This window comes from Geotrypetes seraphini, chromosome 8 (genome assembly GCF_902459505.1).
Source record: "Geotrypetes seraphini chromosome 8, aGeoSer1.1, whole genome shotgun sequence".
Taxonomy (NCBI): Eukaryota; Metazoa; Chordata; class Amphibia; order Gymnophiona; family Dermophiidae; genus Geotrypetes; species Geotrypetes seraphini.
Genome location: NC_047091.1, coordinates 152,777,341 through 152,795,972, shown reverse-complemented (window position 1 = coordinate 152,795,972; position 18,632 = coordinate 152,777,341). Strand labels below are relative to the sequence as shown.

General features: G+C 44.2%; 1 protein-coding gene across 3 annotated transcripts in view; it reads left to right on the top strand.

Annotated features, from left to right (window-relative positions):
* Positions 1 to 18,632, top strand: part of TCTN2 (tectonic family member 2) — a 56,515-nt gene that overhangs the window by 6,182 nt on the left and 31,701 nt on the right. For 2 of the 3 annotated variants that reach the window (XR_004540374.1, XM_033955271.1), the window contains exons 4-9: positions 39 to 234; positions 9,334 to 9,434; positions 9,614 to 9,813; positions 11,965 to 12,100; positions 13,176 to 13,266; positions 13,574 to 13,645. Coding sequence is in view for 2 of the 3 variants with exons in the window: in XM_033955271.1 (XP_033811162.1) it covers positions 39 to 234; positions 9,334 to 9,434; positions 9,614 to 9,813; positions 11,965 to 12,100; positions 13,176 to 13,266; positions 13,574 to 13,645 (796 nt within the window). In the remaining variant the exon portion in view is untranslated. The remainder of the gene's footprint in view (positions 1 to 38; positions 235 to 9,333; positions 9,435 to 9,613; positions 9,814 to 11,964; positions 12,101 to 13,175; positions 13,267 to 13,573; positions 13,646 to 18,632) is intronic. The other variant, XM_033955273.1, reaches the window with a different exon arrangement.

Genomic DNA, 18,632 nt, shown 5'->3' with positions numbered 1-18,632 from the left:
ATACTCAAATATTGTGTGGAATTAATTCTCCCTTTCAGAGTTTCTCCAAAGTAACATTGCACTTGAACAGGACTCTGCTACCATGTTCCTCCAAAGAGACAGAATGCTGTTTCAACTCGCTCAAAATTATTGAAACTCTTCAAGTTGTGGCGTGTCAGGATGCCACAGTTTTTGGTGTTATGCACATTGAAGCGAAAATACATGCCAACTCCACCTTCAGAGGAAATGTGTCAGGTAAAAATATATCAGTAGTACTCTTTCTATTATCATCATACCCATTCAGGTAATAAGGAATAGACTAAAGCAGAACATGATATTCTTTGATTTGTCAACTTGATTACCTAAAAAAAAAAAAAAGGGGGGGTGGGCTACTGATTGGAATGAAAATTAGAAACCTTCTTGTTAAAATCAAATTTCATAAACAAAAAATGTTCCCTGTAAATCACTAACAAAACAAAAACAATAATTCAAAATTTCACAATCAAAAATAGCAAAATTCAAAATCAATAAATAAGTATGCCCTCAATTCTTTAGCATGTCCAAAACTAAAATTAAAAATAATGCATTCATACATAGTAACATACATAGTAGATGACAGCAGATAAAGACCCGAATGGTCCATCCAGTCTGCCCAACCTGATTCAATTTAAATTTTTTCTTCTTAGCTATTTCTGAGCAAGAATCCATAGCTCTATCCGGTACTGTGCTTGGGTTCCAACCAGTGTTCCCTCTAAGCGGGCGGGTGTTGTGAGCAAACTTTTTTCACCGTGAGCCAAAAATATCGGGCGCCAGCAAGTTATGAGCCAACTCGCCCGATTCTCCTCTCGCCGCCCTGCCATCTGCCGTACGCCTCTTCCGATCGTGCGCTGTGACGAGAAACGTGTGCGCTGCGATGTAATATTTTGTGCGCCAGCGCACGCCAGCGCAGCTTAGCGGGAACACTGGTTCAAATGGTTTTATTTATTTCCCCAAATTTATTTTTGTTATACGCATTGAAAATATTTGATATTGCGTTTAAATCAAAATCTCAATAAACTTGAAACGAGTGCCCGTGAGATTGTGGGAGGGTTAAATACTCAAAACTTAGAAGTTTTTGCTACGCCAGCTTTCTGGTATCTTTACATACAGTGGCGTACCTAGCATATGTAACATCCGGGGCCCATCATTTTTTGGCACCCCCCCCCCCATCTGTAAGAAAAACATGATTTTTAGTAACAAACCACACGTCACACATGAGTACCTAGGAAAAGGCAGCATCTTACATATTGCAGTGAGCAGTACATCAATACACCCATTGTAAAACTAAACAAGCCAGACCAGCACAGATCAATCCTACACCGTCAATCCTAACAGAAAACCATGTCTTTCGAACACACAGAACACAGAAAACACCTTCGCCTAGTAAGGAATATGTAATCACAAACTAACCCCTCCCTCTTTTACAAAACTGTAGTGTGGATTTTAGCTACGGAGGTAACAGCTCTGATGCTCATAAAATTCTGAGCATCAGAGCTGCTACCACCAAGGCTGGTGCTAAAAACGCTTCACAGTTTTGTAAAAGGGGGGATAAAATAAAAATACATAGACAAAGGTTAAATTGAACCAGCAAGAAGCTGGACTCTGCATACAATGCTTCACAGAAACAGTGACACATGTCTCCTAAAGCAATAAATAAATAGAAATTTTTTTCTACCTTTGTCTTCTGTGGTTTCTCCTTTCCTCATCTTCTTGTAACTCTCTTCCTTCCATCCACTGTCTGCCGTCTCTCTTCCCCTATATGGCATCTTCTCTCCTTCTATGCCCCTTCCAGAAACTGTATGCCTCCCCCTTCCATCTCTCCTTTCACCCCATTGGTCTGGCATCTCTCTCCTCGCCTTCCCTCTCCCACACCTCTCCTCATAGTCTGGTATCTCCCCTTCCCTGATTCTCTGGCATCTCTCTCCTTTCCTTTTCTTCCATCTTTCGCTCCCCCTCCATGCTCTCACATCTCCCCCTTCCTTTTCCCTTAGACTGGCATACCTTCCTCCTACGCTCCAAGCCCTGGCATCTCCTTTAATTCCCTCCCTCATCTTCCTTCTCCCTCCAGCTGGGTACCGCAACACTCTTCCCTGCAGCTCTGCACTTCCCCACAATTGCCATGCTTCGGTTCCTCTTCTTCCTTCCTTCCTCCCCCCCCCCCCCCGCGGGACCCTGCGGCACCATCAACTCTTACTCCCTCTAATGTCGGCCCTGCAGCTCCAGACTTCCTCGCACCTTCTCCCCTCCCCCTTTGGATCGCTATTATTTTAAATGTTATAGCCGCGGAGCTGTATCCATCAGTGGAGATATCTAACCTCGGCCTGCCCCGGAACTCTTACTGCAGCAGCCGCCCGTCTAGGCAGGAACAGGAAGTCACTGTTGCAGTAAGAGTTCCGGGGCAGGCCGAGGTTAGACATCTCCACTGATGGATACAGCTCCGCGGCTATAACATTTAAAATAATAGCGATCCAAAGGGGGAGGGGAGAAGGTGCGAGGAAGTCTGGAGCTGCAGGGCCGACATTAGAGGGAGTAAGAGTTGATGGTGCCGCAGGGTCCCGCGGGGGGGGGGGGGAGGAAGGAAGGAAGGAAGAAGAGGAACCGAAGCATGGCAATTGTGGGGAAGTGCAATCCCCCCAATGCGTCCCCTTACCTTACCGACGCGTGTGTGCGCTGTGAAGAGAAACTTTGCGCTGCGATGTAATATTTTGTGCGCGAGCGCAGGCCAACGCAGCTTAGCGGGAACACTGGTTCCAACTGCCGAAATTTCCATTAAAACCTACTCCATCCCATCTAAACTCTCCCAGCCATTGAAGCCCTCTCCAGCCCATCCTCCCCCAAACATCCATATACAGACACAGACTGTGCAAGTCTGCCCAGTACTGGCCTTAGTTCAATATTTAATATTATTTTCTGATTCTAGATCCTCTGTGTTCATCCCACGCTTCTTTGAACTCAGTCACCGTTTTCCTCTCCACCACCTCTCTTGGGAGCGCATTCCAGGCATCCACTACCCTCTCCGTAAAGTAGAATTTCCTAACATTGCTCTTGAATCTACCACCTCTCAATCTCAAATTATGTCCTCTGGTTTTCCATTTTCCTTTCTCTGGAAAAGATTTTGTTTTACGTTAATACCCTTCAAGTATTTGAATGTCTGAATCATATCTCCCCTGTCGCTCCTTTCCTCTAGGGTATACATATTCAGGGCTTCCAGTCTCTGAATATGTCTTCTGGTGCAAGCCTCCTATCATTATCGTCGCCTTCCTCTGGACTGCTTCAAGTCTTCTTACATCCTTCGCCAGATACTGTCTCCAAAACTGAACACAATACTCCAAGTGGGGCCTTACCAATGACCTGTACAGGGGCATCAACACCTTCTTCCTTCTACTGGCTACGCCTCTCTTTATACAGCCCAGCATCCTTCTGGCAGCAGCCATTGCCTTGTCACATTGTTTTTTCGCCTTTAGATCTTCAGACACTAATCACCCCAAGGTCCCTCTCCCCGTCCGTGCATATCAGCTTCTCACCTCTCAGCATATACAGTTCCTTCCGATTATTAATCCCCAAATGCATTTCTTTGCATTGAATTTTAGTTGCCAGGCATTAGACCATTTCTCTAACTTTTGCAGATCCTTTTTCATATTTGCCACTCCCTCTTCTAGAAAGTTCAATGTTACACCACTTTTAAAAAACGCACATTGGCTTCCAGTTATCCATAGGATAACATACAAACTTTGTTTGCTCACCTTCAAATCTCTTCTGAATAAAACACCAGCATTTATATATAAATGCCTAATTCCATATAATCTTGTCAGAGCTTTAAGATCAAATGAACAAAATTTACTGACTATCCCTTCACTTAAGATTATAAACACAAGACGACAATTTATTTTCTCAGTAACCGCACCACAGACTTGGAACGCTCTTCCAATTTATTTACGAAAGGAGCAGGATCTGGGAAGATTCAAAAGTAATTTAAAAACATTTCTTTTTAAAGATGCCTTTGATATTTAATTTCTTAATACCCAGGTCATTGATTTTATTATATTAGTATGCTTTTATTTTCCCTCGTGTATCTTTCCTTTTTTGTTCTACTTTTCTATTAAATTGTATTTCACTACCCCTTTTTACCTTATGTTATGAATATGATGAGTTTTTAAATCTTATTGTATTGTTCAAAGTTTGTATTGTATTGTTTCCCTTCGAATGTATTTTAAATTGTTCATCGCTTAGAACCATGATTAAGCGATTAATCAAAAGAACTAATAAACTTGAAACTTGTATCATCTGCAAAAAGGCACAGTTTTCCTTCTAACCCTTCAGCAATGTCACTCACAAACATATTGAACAGGATCGGCCCCAGCACCGAACCCTGAGGGACTCCACTACTTACCTTTCCTTCCTCTGAGCGACTTCCATTAACCACCACCCTCTGGGGTCTGTCCGACAGCCAGTTTCTAATCCAGTTCACCACTTTGGGTCCTAACTTAAGCCCTTCAAGTTTGTTCAACAGCCTCCTATGAGGAACCGTATCAAAGGCTTTGCTGAAATCTAAGTAAATTACATCTAGCATATGTCCTCGATCCAGCTCTCTAGTCACCCAATCAAAAAATTCAATCATGTTCATTTGGCACGATTTACCTTTTGTAAAGCCATGTTGCCTCGGATCCTGTAACCCATTAGATTCAAGGAAGTACAGTATCCTTTCTTTCAGCAATACTTCCATTATTTTCCAACAACCAAAGTCAGGCTCACTGGCCTGTTTCATCCCTGTGACCACTTTTGTGAATAGGGACCACATCCGCTCTCCTCCAATCCCCAGGAACCAGTCCCGTCTCCAGAGATTTGTTGAACAAGTCTTTAATAGGACTCGCCAGAACCTCTCAGAGCTCCCTTAGTATCCTGGGATGGATCCCGTCTGGTCCCATCGCTTTGTCCACCTTCAGGATTTTCTTCTGTAAACACAGAACAAAAGTATTTGTTTAGCACATTTGCTTTTTCCTCATCACTCTCCACATATCGGTTCCCAGCATCTTTTAGTTTAGCAAGTCCATTTTTCATCTTCCTCCTTTCACTAATATGTCTGAAAAAATTTTATCTCCCTTTGTTACATTTTTAGCCATTTGTTCTTCTGCCTGTGCTTTCGCCAGACGTATCTCTCTCTTGGCTTCTTTCAGTTTCATCCTGTAGTCCTTTCTGCACTCCTCTTCTTGGGTTTTTTTAATATTTCACGAACGCCAACTCTTTCGCCTTTATTTTCTCCGCCACTAGTTTGGAGAACCATATCGGCTTCCTTTTTCTCTTGTTTTTATTTATTTTCTTCACATAAAGGTCCTTAGCCATTTTTATCGCTCCTTTCAGCTTAGACCACTGTCTTTCCACTTCTCTTATGTCCTCCCATCCTAACAGCTCATTCTTCAAGTACTCTCCCAATATAAGAACATAAGAAATAGAGAATGACATGGTGGTTGTTACCGTGGCCCGATGGCCATTTAGCCAATACGAACTAAGGTTTTAATCACTGGTCCTCCTCCACCACCTCTAATTAATGTGCTAAGATCAGCATTATATTTAAATATCATGCAAAAACAGCAATCTATATTTAAATAATGCAAAATATAAAAGGCCACTTATTTTATTTATTTAATTTTTTAGCCCGTCCTCCCAAAGGAGCCCAGAACGGGTTACAAAGTACATCCATAATAATCCAGACAGAACAGAGATGACATAATTTACATAAATTACAATATAGACATGACAAAACATATGCACTAAGTAGCATCTGGTGAGATTAGGTGGCGTAGGTGTGTTGACTGAGTGGCATTTCTAGGTGAATGACTTTTAAGGCGCTGGGTTAGTAAAGAGGAAGGTTTTCACGGCCTTCCTGAAGTTCCAGAGTCCATCTAGTGATCTGACAGATGGGGGGATGGTGTGCCAAAGTTTGAGTATGAAATGTGAGTAGGAGCGTTTGTGGGCTGTTTCAGTTTTGAGGGAGCGGCCAGAAGGTATGGTCAGTCGTTTTTCTCCTTGGGACTTCAGTGGTCGCTTTGGGAAGTAGATTTGTAGTTTAGTTTTCATGTAGTACGGAATCATTTCATGGAAGGTTTTGAAAGCGTGGACCAGGGCCTTGAAGGTGCAGCGTTTATGAATGGGCAGCCAGTGCATGGAAGCTAATGCAGGGGTAACATGGCCGCGGATGCCTAGGTTTTTCAGAAGGCTGATTGCAGCGTTTTGCACCCTTTGGAGGCGGGAGAGAGTTTTGGTAGGCAGGCCCACTAGTAGAGTTTTATAATAGTCTATGCAGGATAGTACAAAAGCATAAAGTAATTGGGCAAATTCGGGTTCTGAGAAGTATGCACATATCTTATTTCAAAAACTGATTCTGATGGGCCCGTTTCGCCTTGTCTTCTTCAGAGAATCGGAACAAACATCTTAATACAGATAGACCACAGTGCTGCATCCTAAAAAGTGTAACCAGCCTTTATTGTCCTGTGAAAGAGTCTAAGTAATGGAGCTTTCACAAGACAATAAAGGCCAATTATGCTTTTTAGTTTTGGACATGCTAAAGAATTGAGGGCACACCTAGTCATTGATTTTGAATTCCCTCTAAATCACTACACATTTCATGTAGATTTTTTGATTGATCACCAAGTGTAATATGAGAGAAGTTTTTTTTTTAAAAATTATCAGATGGCAAAGGTCTTTATTGACCAGCAGGGAATATGCTGTATCTGTTACTCACTAGGGTGGTTATTTTAGAAGCATTCCCATGTATAGATGTTAGCATGTATGGTTCAACAATTTTTATTGATGACAGAAACAAACAACAATCAACAGTACAAAGCAATACGACACAAATCAGGTTATTCAAGCATATAAAATATTCTAACATCAACATTTCCAAAAGAAACTACTACCCCGTACCATTTACATAAAAGTAATATCCAAAGATAGAAAAGGTCCCTATCGAACTATTCCTGACCCCTCCCCCCCAAAACTCCACACATATGCAGCCAGCTCACACACCTGTTAAACACACTGCATACCTTCAATAAGTTGAGTAGTCTACCCCTCAAATCAACCCATGTTTAGATAATTGCATTTAAATTCCTGGGTAAGTCCAGATGATTAAATGGCAGTTCAATATGGGGGTCATTCACACATGGTGAACTGAGTACATTTAGATAGCAGAGAGATTTGGGGAAGATGGAATGAGGAAGTGCTCTGGGCTAGCCCTCGATACATAGAAACATGATAGCAAATAAAGGCCATTTTATCTGTTCGATGTATTACTTCTTTCCTTGCCATGTTGGTATTTTCAGCATTATATTGTAAATGCTTTCTGTCTTTATCTGTTTTTAAGTCCATTATTCTAATTTGTATTTTATCTGTATCCCATGTATTAGCTCACTTTGTTATGAACCGCCTAGAACTTTTTCGGTATGGCGGTATATAAGAATAAAATTATTATTATTATTCAGTCTGCCCATCCACAGTAACCATAATCGCTTTTTCTAAGAGATCCCACGTGCCTATCCCACAGTCTCTGTCTCTACCATTCCCTGTTATTCATAGGGAATCTACATCTATTTGATGAAACCTAGATGGTGATATTTTTACCTGCTCCAAGTCGGATCTAAGGGGCAGCTGTAACCACAGACCTTTGGGGTCCCTGTAATGGCAATGCCCCTCACCTATTCTACAGCAGCCCCTTTCCCCCTCAGTGCGGGGCCCTCACATGTGAACAAGAGCTCAACATGTGGCAGCCTTTCCCAGGATCCATGCCCTTCATAGCTGCCTTCCTTCAGTAAGCCCTCTTGACTTACTCCCTAGGCTTTCCAGGGTCTCTGGTCTTTAGTGGGGTTGGGGCAATTCCCACTCGCTGTTGCCTCATATCTTGGCCCAATACAGAATGGTCACTGAGATTTCTAGTCACAGTATTACAGAATGGCCACTGAGATTCCTGGTCACAGTATTACTGCTAGGGTTCTTGGTGACCATTTTGAATTAAGCTGAGACACAAGACAGGAGTGAATGGGCATTGCTACCACCTCACTAAACACTAGAAACCTCTGATAAGGCCAGGGAGTGGGTCATGGGGTGGAGAGCCTTCTGCAGGAGAGTTGCTTTGAGGGCTTTAGGCCTCAGGGAGGGAGGGGGGTTTAACCTTTGGGAAGCTTCCACTAGTCAAGCTCTTGTCCAAATGTGGGGGCTCGCCCATGGGGATGGATCCTGCATGGGTTGGATTTGAGTGCTATGAGGGGGGGCTTAATTTTATGGGAAGGTGGGCTGAGTGCCATCAGGAAAGCCTGATTGGTTGGATGATGCTGGGAGTGTGCTATTGGGTGGGGTAGAGTTGGGGGGAGTTGACATAAACATTGAGGTTGGAGCTTGATGGGAAGGGCTGCTAATTTGGAGATCAGAGCTCTTGGCAGTGAAAGCAGCAATTGCGTGTGTGTGTGTGTGCGTGTAAGAAATCAAATAGAATGTTAGGAATTATCAGGAAAGGAATGGAAGACAAAGATGAAAATGTTATACAGTGCTCCCCCGCGAATTCGCAGTCCCGGTCATTTGCGGTATTTTCCGACCGCGAAGGAGAGGCAGGAGAGGGCAGCCGGAGTGCTGGCGAGTGAAGGAAATCACTCGCTGAATGCTCTGACCTCCTCTTCCTGTACTAAAGTCGGGCCTCACCAATCAGGAGCTGCTTTGACACGCAGCTCCTGATTGGTGAGGCCCAACTTTAGTACAGGAAGAGGCAGTCGGAGCATACTGCGAGTGATTTCCTTCACTCGCCGGCGCTCCGGCTGTCCTCTCCTGCCTCTCCGGCTGCCCTCTCCTGCCTAAAAACCGTATTCGCGCTTTTTTGACATTCGCGGGGGTTACTGGAACGGAACCCCCACGAATATCGGGGAATACTATAATGCCTTTGGTTTGCTCTATGTTGCAGTCACAACTCAAATTCTGTGTGCAGTTCTGGTTGCCATATCTGAAAAAAGATATGGCAGAATTAAAAAAGTACAGAGAAGGGTTATAAAAAATATTAAGAGATGGAAGACTTCCCTATGAAGACATACTAAAGTAGCTAGGGCTCTTCAGCTTGGAGAAGAGACAGCACAAGGGAGATATGATAAAGGTCTATAAAATACTCACTTCCACTGACCTCTCTATAATGGTGTGTGTTTATCTTTTCATCATCATGACATTTTATACAAGTGGGTACAAGTAACTCTATCTGCAACCTCCTTTACTGCCAGCACATTTAGAATAATGCTGATATATATAAAATTGTTAATTTTACACATTTTATTTTATTAACAGAAAATATAACTGTGATTCCTAATCAGGTTTATCATCCTCTTGGCCCATGCCCTTGTGACCTGACTACAGGGGCTTGTGATACTCGTTGCTGTTGTGACCAGGTACCAGTTCCCTGTTTGTTTAAAGAATTAATAGTGGTGCTATTAGCTGAATATTTATTTATAAGAAGGATTCAAAACAAGAAGGATCCAGGTACAATTTAGAATTAACCCAGAGCAAATGGAAATAAGTGTCCAATTAGTATGTAAGTTGATAGATAAAAATATTTATTTCTTCTTAGGAATGTACGTCGGAGATGAGGCAGCTGTTTAGTGAGCTTTGCTATACCGGAGTATTTGGTGGTAATGTGACTCCCCCATTTGACCAACTCTGCATGGTTCAAGCAGTGAATAATGCACCTGACTGGTTCCCTTTCCTGTGCGTGCAGTCTCCCCTCGACAACACACCATTTCTGGGGCTTTTTTATCAAGGGGCTACTATGTAAGTACCAGCAGTTTGTTGACTGTGTTGGCTTCCCAGTGAGAAAAGCAGAAGTTGCACAGGTGATGAGAGAGCATCTGCCCATATAAAAAGTCCCTGGTGCCTGATACTTCTCCTATTAAGCATGATATTTGGTTGAATCAAGACAGATAAGGAGCAACACTAGTTTATTTATTGAAAAAGCAGAATACCATATTTTATGCTCCATGACACACTTTTTCGGGTGCGTCTTATGGAGTGAATACTCCACTCCTGTTACCTTTTTATTCATTCTGGTGCCCTAACTCACTGGACGTGGCTGCCTGCCTGGTCTCCACGAGCAGTGACTGCTGCCACAGCTGCCGCCGAGTCCTCTTCTTTTTCCTTGAGGCAGAGTGGCGCACAAGGCTGCCTGCCTGGTCCTGCACTGCTTACCGAGAGAACTGAGTTCTGCTGTGATCCACTCCCCCTCCCCCGACAAGATCAGGCAGGAGGGAGCTCAACCCCTCCTGCCCAGATGCAGCCCCGCAATCGGCTTGGGCAGGAGGAAGCCCAACCCCTCCTGCCCAGACGCAGCCCCATGATCGGCTCGGGCAGGAGGGAGCCCAACCTCTCCTGCCCTGCAACCCAAGACCCCCCCCCCCCCCCAACACGATCGGGGCAGGAGGGATCCCAGGCCCTCCTACCCTGGCGACTACCCTGCCGATCCGATATGAGCAAGAGGGAGCCCAACCTCTCCTGCCCAGGCAAACCCCCCTACCCCCCACCCCCACTAAGATATGGCAGGAGGGATCCCAGGCCCTCCTGCCTACAACGCATCTCTCTCATGAACGCCCTCCCGAACCCTCCCCCACCGGCAGGCCCACCATCCTCAGAAAGGCGGGCTTTAGGGCCTGATTGGCCCAGGTGCCTCAAACCCTGCCCACAGGAGGGGCCTTAGGCTTCTGGGCCAACCAGAATTGGCCCAGTTGCCTTAGGCCCCTCCTGTGGGCAGGGTTTGAGGCGCCAGGGCTCAACCCAGCCCATGTGCCTAAGGCCCTGCCCACAGGAGGTTCCCTAAGGCAACTGGGCCAATTCTGGTTGGCAACTGGGCCAATTCTGGTTGGCCCAGAAGCCTAAGGCCCCTCCTGTGGGCAGGGCTTGAGGTGCCTGGCCAATCAGGCCCTAAGGCCCGCCATTCTGAGGATGGTGGGCCTGCCGGATGGAAGAGTTTGGGACCCGTTCGTCCATCCAACTTTTTTAAGGTACAGGGGGGTGTCGGGGGTGGGGGATGGTGTCTCAGGGTCGGCAGGGGGTCTCGCAGGGTTGGTGGGTGGGGGGTTACGGGGGGGGCCAATCGGGGGTTCGGGGGGCGTTCGTGGGAGGGTGCATCATGGGCAGGAGGGCTTGGGATCCCTCCTGCCCGTGTCTTACTGGGGGTGGGGGGTAGGGGGATCGTCTGGGCAGGAGGGGTTGGGCTCCCTCCTGCCCATATCGAATCGGCAGGGTGGATATTTTTAGAGAATGGACATTTTCCCTGCTTCTACTTTCAGCGTTTAGAGCCTAAGCCAAAAGGGGACTTAGACTTTTTTTTAATTATGCCCCTTTAACTGTTTTTTTCTGAGGCTCTCCAAGTACCTACAAATCCAAAATGTGGCCCTGTAAAGGATTTGAGACCACTGCCTTACCTGAAGCATCTTGTCAGACATAATTTAGCAGCTCTCCTCAAAATTCAGCTAAATATAATTATTTTCATCTTCACCTTTTTTTTTTTTCTTAACCAGCAGTAGAAGGAAGACAAAGAGATAGTAGTATAGGTAGGGGTAGGAGGGGCCCAGAAATCTTTGTGTATACCCCAGTTTCTTAAGCTCCACAAGAAGTCCCTCCAGCTCATCTGTCAACCAAAAAAGCAATTGGTGCAAGATTGGGCCTCAGCAAACCAGTATAGGAACTACACAGAAATTCATACCTACAGAAGATAAATAAATACTGAGAGTTGGACTCAGAGCTGCCAGTACCCAAATAGTGCAAACCACAATTCAGTGTTCTAGATCTCTACCTGCTGGCTGATGGATGCAATACTTTCATGTTCTGGACTTGTCTGGTGGGACTAAAGGAAACATAATAAGACTCATTTCTTCCTTTCTGTCAGATACTGCTGCTAATGACTCCTTGATTATTATGTCTTTACAGCTCGGGATCACAAGTGTTCTCATTTAAGGTGTCTTTGCAAAATGACTTACAGCCACCTACTGGCCATTATAAACAAGGAGACCCAATCATATTTATAGATCATAATGACCACAGTCAGTATTTCACAATTCCTCAGGTAATGGCCTTTATGTTCATTTCAGTAATAGGCTGTGCCTTAATGTACTGTACTGACTGATATGATTTCTAGAGATTCAATTCAATTTATCTTGAGCTGTTATTGCAGTGGCCTGCAAACCCGGGGAACTAGGTTAAATTATTGCAGTTCCTTGTGACCCTAGGCAAGTTACTTAACTCTCCATTTCCCTATGTTCAAAATAAGTACCTCTATACAATATGTAATCTGCTTTGATTGTAACCACAGAATCTCCTTTTTTTGTCAAAAAGATAGCGTTCTCCCTGATTTCTTCTAATTTGAGGTTTATTGTTATTATTCAGGTTTACTTGAATAACATTTTCCTGAAGCCTCTTATTTGGTCTTGTCTTTCTCTCTTGACTGTGTACATCTAATAGCACTATAGATAAGGTAATTTTTTTTAGCCTTTTTTAGTATTTGTGGGCTTCGAGCTAGAAAGACAAGGGCCTGAATTCATTTAGGCATTTCCATTGTTCTGGGAGCAGAAACTGCTCATGGAGAGTGAAGCCCTTGTCTTCTCAGTTCCCCTAGCCCAGACTTGTTACTGTGTTCAGCCTCTAGCAAATTTGACTCTCTGACTTCTAGATCTGAAGTTCTAATTTGTCGTTGGTCCAGCAGGCCCGCTGCAGGGTTCCACAGTTAGCTTTGTTTAAATAGCCCAGTTTGATGTGTAAATAATTCAGTTTGCATACTTCAGCTTATTAGGACCTGGGGCTGGGATATGATGCCATGAGCCTTCATTCCCAACCACTTTGTCTGGCTTGAGCTGTGCACCAGGGCTCATTCAAGACCACTGCAATCATGGGCCATGAATCACCTATAAGCGCTGATCATAACATTCCATAGAGTTTGTGATTATTGTTGATACAGGGAACAGAAGACCTGATTTGGGGATTGAACCAGGCACCTTCTGCATGGCAGTATATAACATTACTACTGAGCTGAATTTTTTGCATATTTGTATATAGTTGGGCATAAAAATAGGAGTATGTAAGGAATTGTTTTAGCATTAAGTATATAACAGTAGCAGTATTATATATATTTTTTTCTTTAACAGTCTGTCAATGGACAGTGTATAAGAAACTCCCCAGTGGCATTCCTTCAGAATTTTGACACAGTGTGTACTAACACTCTAACATCTTGTTCAGGTAACTAACTATCTCTTAATCTGATCCTATAATCAATTGTTTTACATAGCCTACCCCATATATAAAAGATAACGTACAAGGTATAGGTCTTATTCATAAAGGCCTTTTCTCCATTCTGTGCTTATGGAAGAAAAAACCCTTTAATTAGCAAAGCCCTGTATACTGTGTTTTACGCAGTCATATCTTTGACAAATCCTAATGATACAAAACAATTCAGAGTATTGTATCCCAAAGTTATATGACTCTGCCTTGTGTTCTCAGTAGGTTAAATAAATAAATAAATACATATAATTACTTCTCTCCACAGATGTCATCACTCCCAGCCTGCCTCAGTCTAAGTCATTTAGCATAAACATTGTCTGGACTTCTGCAGAGGCAGGTATGTACATTTCTATGGCTCCTTCTTCCTCTCTCCAGTAGAGTACTTCCTACCATTCTATTCAGTTATTAATATTTCATTTATTTCTCATTTTGGATTTAGCTCGCACCTTTTCATTGGTAGGTCAAGATGACTTAAATTCAGATAGAATAGATATTTCCTATCCTAGAAGGTTTACAGTCCAAGTTTTTATATTTGAGGAGCAGCAGTGGGATTTGAATCTTGGCTTCCTTTTTCTCAGTCTGGTACTCTAGCCACTAGATCACTCCTATATTTCACTTCATGCCAAAGTTATTAGCTAATTTCAAGCTTGTTAAAATGAGCTACTAGTCCTGTCTTTGGAAACTTCTGTCATGTCTATATTGACAATACTTTCTCAGTCAAGCCACAATATACAGCATTTTGGATGTTTTTCTTTTATATACTGTTTCAACTAGAGGCTGACCTAATTTCAGTTTTGGATTTCGCACTGAAACCCTGATTCTTGTTTCAACTCATAAAACCTCATGCATTTTTGACTGAAACTGAAATTCCGCCCCCCCCAGTTCCATCTGGCCATCCTATCCCAAACCCTCTGCTTTCCCACCACCTAAAGTCCTTCCCTAGGCCTACCTTTAAATGGCATAGTGATCTAGTGGTGTCTTTTGGGTAAGAGTGATTCCCAGTTGCTCTTGCTCCCACAGGTTCCTCAACCAAAATGACTGCTGGGATTTCCCATGGCAGCCTTGCAAGACTGCCGTGGGAGGTCTCGATGACCATCTTGGGTTTGGAAGCAGCATAAGTAGGATTAACTGCTTAGCCACTAGACCACCAGGTCATTTGCTTTGGGATGGTAGGAGGGTGGAAAGGTTGGGGGTGATGGTGGTTTTGGTTTCAGTTCTGTCTGAAATTGAGAAGCGAATTTCAGCTACGGTTTTGTTTCAGCCAGAACCAAAACCGCTGGTTTCGGTCAGCCTCATGCTTAAAGTAGTGAATAGATTATTCTTATTTTAGGCTTTTTGGGGCAGATTCTATATAGCCCGCCCAAAGTTTGGTGCCTACATCAGTGTGCATCTCCTCAGTTCTAAGTTTTCCGTGGAGCTGAGAAGCCCTTGTTTCAAGGCTCTGAGCGAGAGTTAGTTCTTTTTGTGCCTTCTCATCACCGCGGCTCGTGTTTTCTTATTTTTGACAGGGTCACTGCGTTGCGCGTGTACTAAAAAAAAGATTTTGTGACTTTTTTTTGGGGGGGGGGTCGTGTCACAGCGGGGCCTGTTCCATGGCCTCAGACTGCGGGCTTTGATTTAGCTGCAGCCATCTTCCATTCCATGTCCCAGCTGATTATGGGGTTCAGGAAGTGCAGCTGGTGTCAGCGCGCGATCTCTCTCACTGACCCACACAAGTGGTGTATTCAGTGTCTAGGGCCGGATCAGCGTCCGGAGTCATGCACTCGCTGTGCTACACTTCAAAATCGAGCACTTAAACGACATTGTGTTCAACTGGAAAAAATATTCGTGGGCATGGATTTAACTCCAGACAAGGCCTCGACCTCAACTTTGATGAAGTTTTCTGCGGGGCTAAAAACTTTGACCTCGACTTCTGCCTCAGCTTTGATCAAACCCTCCTCGATGGGGAAGCCCTCATCCTCGACAAAATCTACCAAGTCATCTCTGGAAGGGCCGTTATCCTCAGTGTCTCCATCAGGTCAGTTGTCTAAGCCAGCCCTTCAGGAGTCTCAGATACCGTGCTTAGTTGGGCCAGTTACTATGAGGCTTCCAAAGAAGCGTGCCTCCAAATCGAGGGAACACTCTTCCTCAAGGTCTTCTTTCTTGGAGTCTATAGCCACACCAATTACACCAGCTCCATTGGTCTCGGTGCCAGCTTTGCAGAATATGTTGGAAACTATTCTGCATCAGGAGTTTGGTAACATGCTTGCCAAATTGACTCCTGCCTCGACCCTGCTTCCTGCAGTCCAGCATGAGCACTCAGCAGTATTATAAGGAGTCGAGTCCTTGAGATTGCCTCTATTTAAGGAGCCGAGTCCTTGAGAGTGTTTCGACCTCGATCTCCAGCTTCCAGTCCTACTTCGAGGCATGTGTCGAGATCACCTCATCAATACTAATTGAGGCTAGATTTGACTCATTCCATACAGCATCATTTGAGGCACAGATCATCCTCACACCATCTCTTGAGGCATTCATCGAGACCAAGGTCATCTTGAGAACAGATCTGTAGACCTCGTTAATCGGTTCATCGAGACTTTTCGAGGCCAATAACTCCCTGGTCTGGGCAGTCTGCTGTAGAGCCTTGTGTTTGGCAGGCACATAGTTCTCATCAATCGAGTTCTTCTCTTGTGAGGTCCATTTCCAAACATCTTCCTACTCCAGCTTGTTCCTAAAAAAAACAAAAACGTTCTGCTTCTCCTGTTCATTCCAGGAGTGGATTTGGATCTTCAGTTCCACCTTCTTTCTCTGCAATAAGAGGAACTCCTAGAGGCTCTCGTTCACCTTCACCTCAGCAGAGTCATCTCTCTTCTGACCCGATGTCCTTTACTAAGTTCCTGTGTCAAATGAGTAAAGATTTCAATATTGTCTTGGAGTCTGACTCAAAATACTCTAAGGAATATTTAGAAGAACTGGGTATGCCTAATCCTCCTAGGGATTCTCTCAAATTACCAATGAATGGTATCCTTCGTCAAACTTTCAAAAGAAATCTGGATACCCCCTACTCTATTCCTGCTGTACTAGCAAAGTTGGAATCTCGTTATAAGATGGTACATTGTAAAGGCTTTGAGTAAGCTCTTCTGGTGGAGTCTTCTTTAAAAAGATCCAATCCGGCTAAGGTTTATACCACAGTCCCTCCAGGTTGAGAGGGAAGGACCATGTACAAGTTTGGCCATCATTTCTATCAAAATTCTATGATGACAAATCGAATTTTGAATTATAATTTTGTATTCACATCCTTTCCCTGAAGCACTGGGTCAACACCATGTCTACTTTTTTCAAGTATCTACCAAAACATCGGCTTACAGTTTCAACCCATGCATCATACTCTGGGTCAACGCCGTATGCATATGGTTCAGGATGTATATGATGCTTTTGAAATGTCCTCCAGAGTCACTGCATTCTCGTTGGCCATGCGCCGTCTAGCCTGGTTAAGCACCATTGACATGGATCCAAACCTGCAAGATCGACTGGCTAACATTCCATGTCAGGGAAATGAACTGTTTGATGACTATTGAGGCAGCTACAAAGTGCTTGTCTGAGCATGAGAAATCGTTTGCCTCTATAGTTAGGCCAAAGCAGAAACCTTCCACTGCTAAGAGTTATCGGCCTCCTCCATCTTAACAGAGGCGTTATCCTCAGCACCTTATTCAAGGCCATGTTGGCGTAAACCTCAGACTCCCGCTATGACCAAATCCACTCAGCCTTTTTGACCATCTAATACAGAGCATAACATCAATCTTTCTGCCTCTGTCTTCCCCTCTTCCCATCGGAGGCCGTCTCCATCATTTTTATCTACGATGGGAAATAATCACATCCAACCTCTGGGTGCTCACAATAATCCAGGAGGGTTAGTCTCTTCAATTTCTTTAGGTTCCATCAGATCTCCCCTCAAGAGAGTATCCTTCCAATTCATCACAGACCACCCTTCTTCGTCAGGAAGCTCAAGCTCTGCTTCTTCTCCGTGCCATCGAGGAAGTTCCTCTGGAACAGCAGAGCACGGGGTTTTACTCCTGTTACTTCCTTGTCCTGAAGAAGACGGGAGGTCTATGACTTATATTGGATCTCAGAGCTCTCAACAAATTTCTCGTAAAAGAAAAATTTTGGATGCTGTCTCTAGCATCCTTGTATCCCCTTCTGGATCACAACGGTTATGCTCTCTGGATCTCAAAGAGGCTTACACTCACATTCCCATTCATCCAGCCTCTTGCAAGTTTCTCAGATTTCGGGTAGGAAATCATCATTTTCAATAGAATGCTACCTTTCGGCCTGGCATCATCTCCCAGAGTTTTCACCAAGTGCCTGTTTGTAGTAGCAGCAGCTCTGGTTTTCCCATATCTGGACGACTGGCTCATCAAAGATTCAACATCTCAGGGGGGTTATTGTAGTGACCCAATGGACTATTTGGTTCCTCCAAAGTTTGGGGTTCAAAATAAACTTTCCAAAATCCCAGCTACAGCCCCCTCAGACTCATTGGAGCGGTACTGGACACTGTGCAATTCGGAGCATTCTTTCCTCAACAACGTCAGGATATTCTCATATAACTTTGTCACAAAGTGTCGACCCTCACTTCACTTTCAATGAGACACATGATGATTCTCCTAGGTCACATGGCCTCTACAGTTCACTTGACTCCTTTTGCCAGACTTCACCGTAGAATTTCTCAGTGGACCCTGGCATCTCAGTGAGCGCAGGCTTTCGACCCACTCTCTCAACACATTACAGTGACTCCTTCTCTTCAACAATCTCTTCACTGGTGGATGCTTTTGTTCAATCTCTCCAGAGGTTTACTGTTCCAAACACCCCCTCACCAGAAAGTTCTCACAACAGATTCTTCAACTTATGCTTGGGGGGCTCATCTCGATGGTCTCCGTATTCAGGGGCATTGGTCCACCGAGGACTGTCTACATCACATCAATGCTCTCAAAACTTTTCAGCATCTTCTTCATGATCAGGTAGTGCTCATCTGTACAGACAATCAATTCGCCATGTACTATTTCAACAAGCAGGGAGGAACAGGATCTATTCCCCTGTGCGAAGAAGCGAAGAAGGTTTGGAATTGGGCAATTCTTCACAACACTTTTCTGAAAGTGGTCTATATTCAAGGAGAGCAGAATGCTCTAGCGGACAAATTGAGTTGTCTTCTGCAACCTCACGAATGGACAATCAATTCTTCCTCTCTCCGCCACATTTTTTCTCAGTGGGGACTCCTCAGATAGACCTGTTTGCGTCTCCCCATAATTACAAACTGCCCCAGTTTTGCTCCAGGATCTACTCTGCTCACCAGC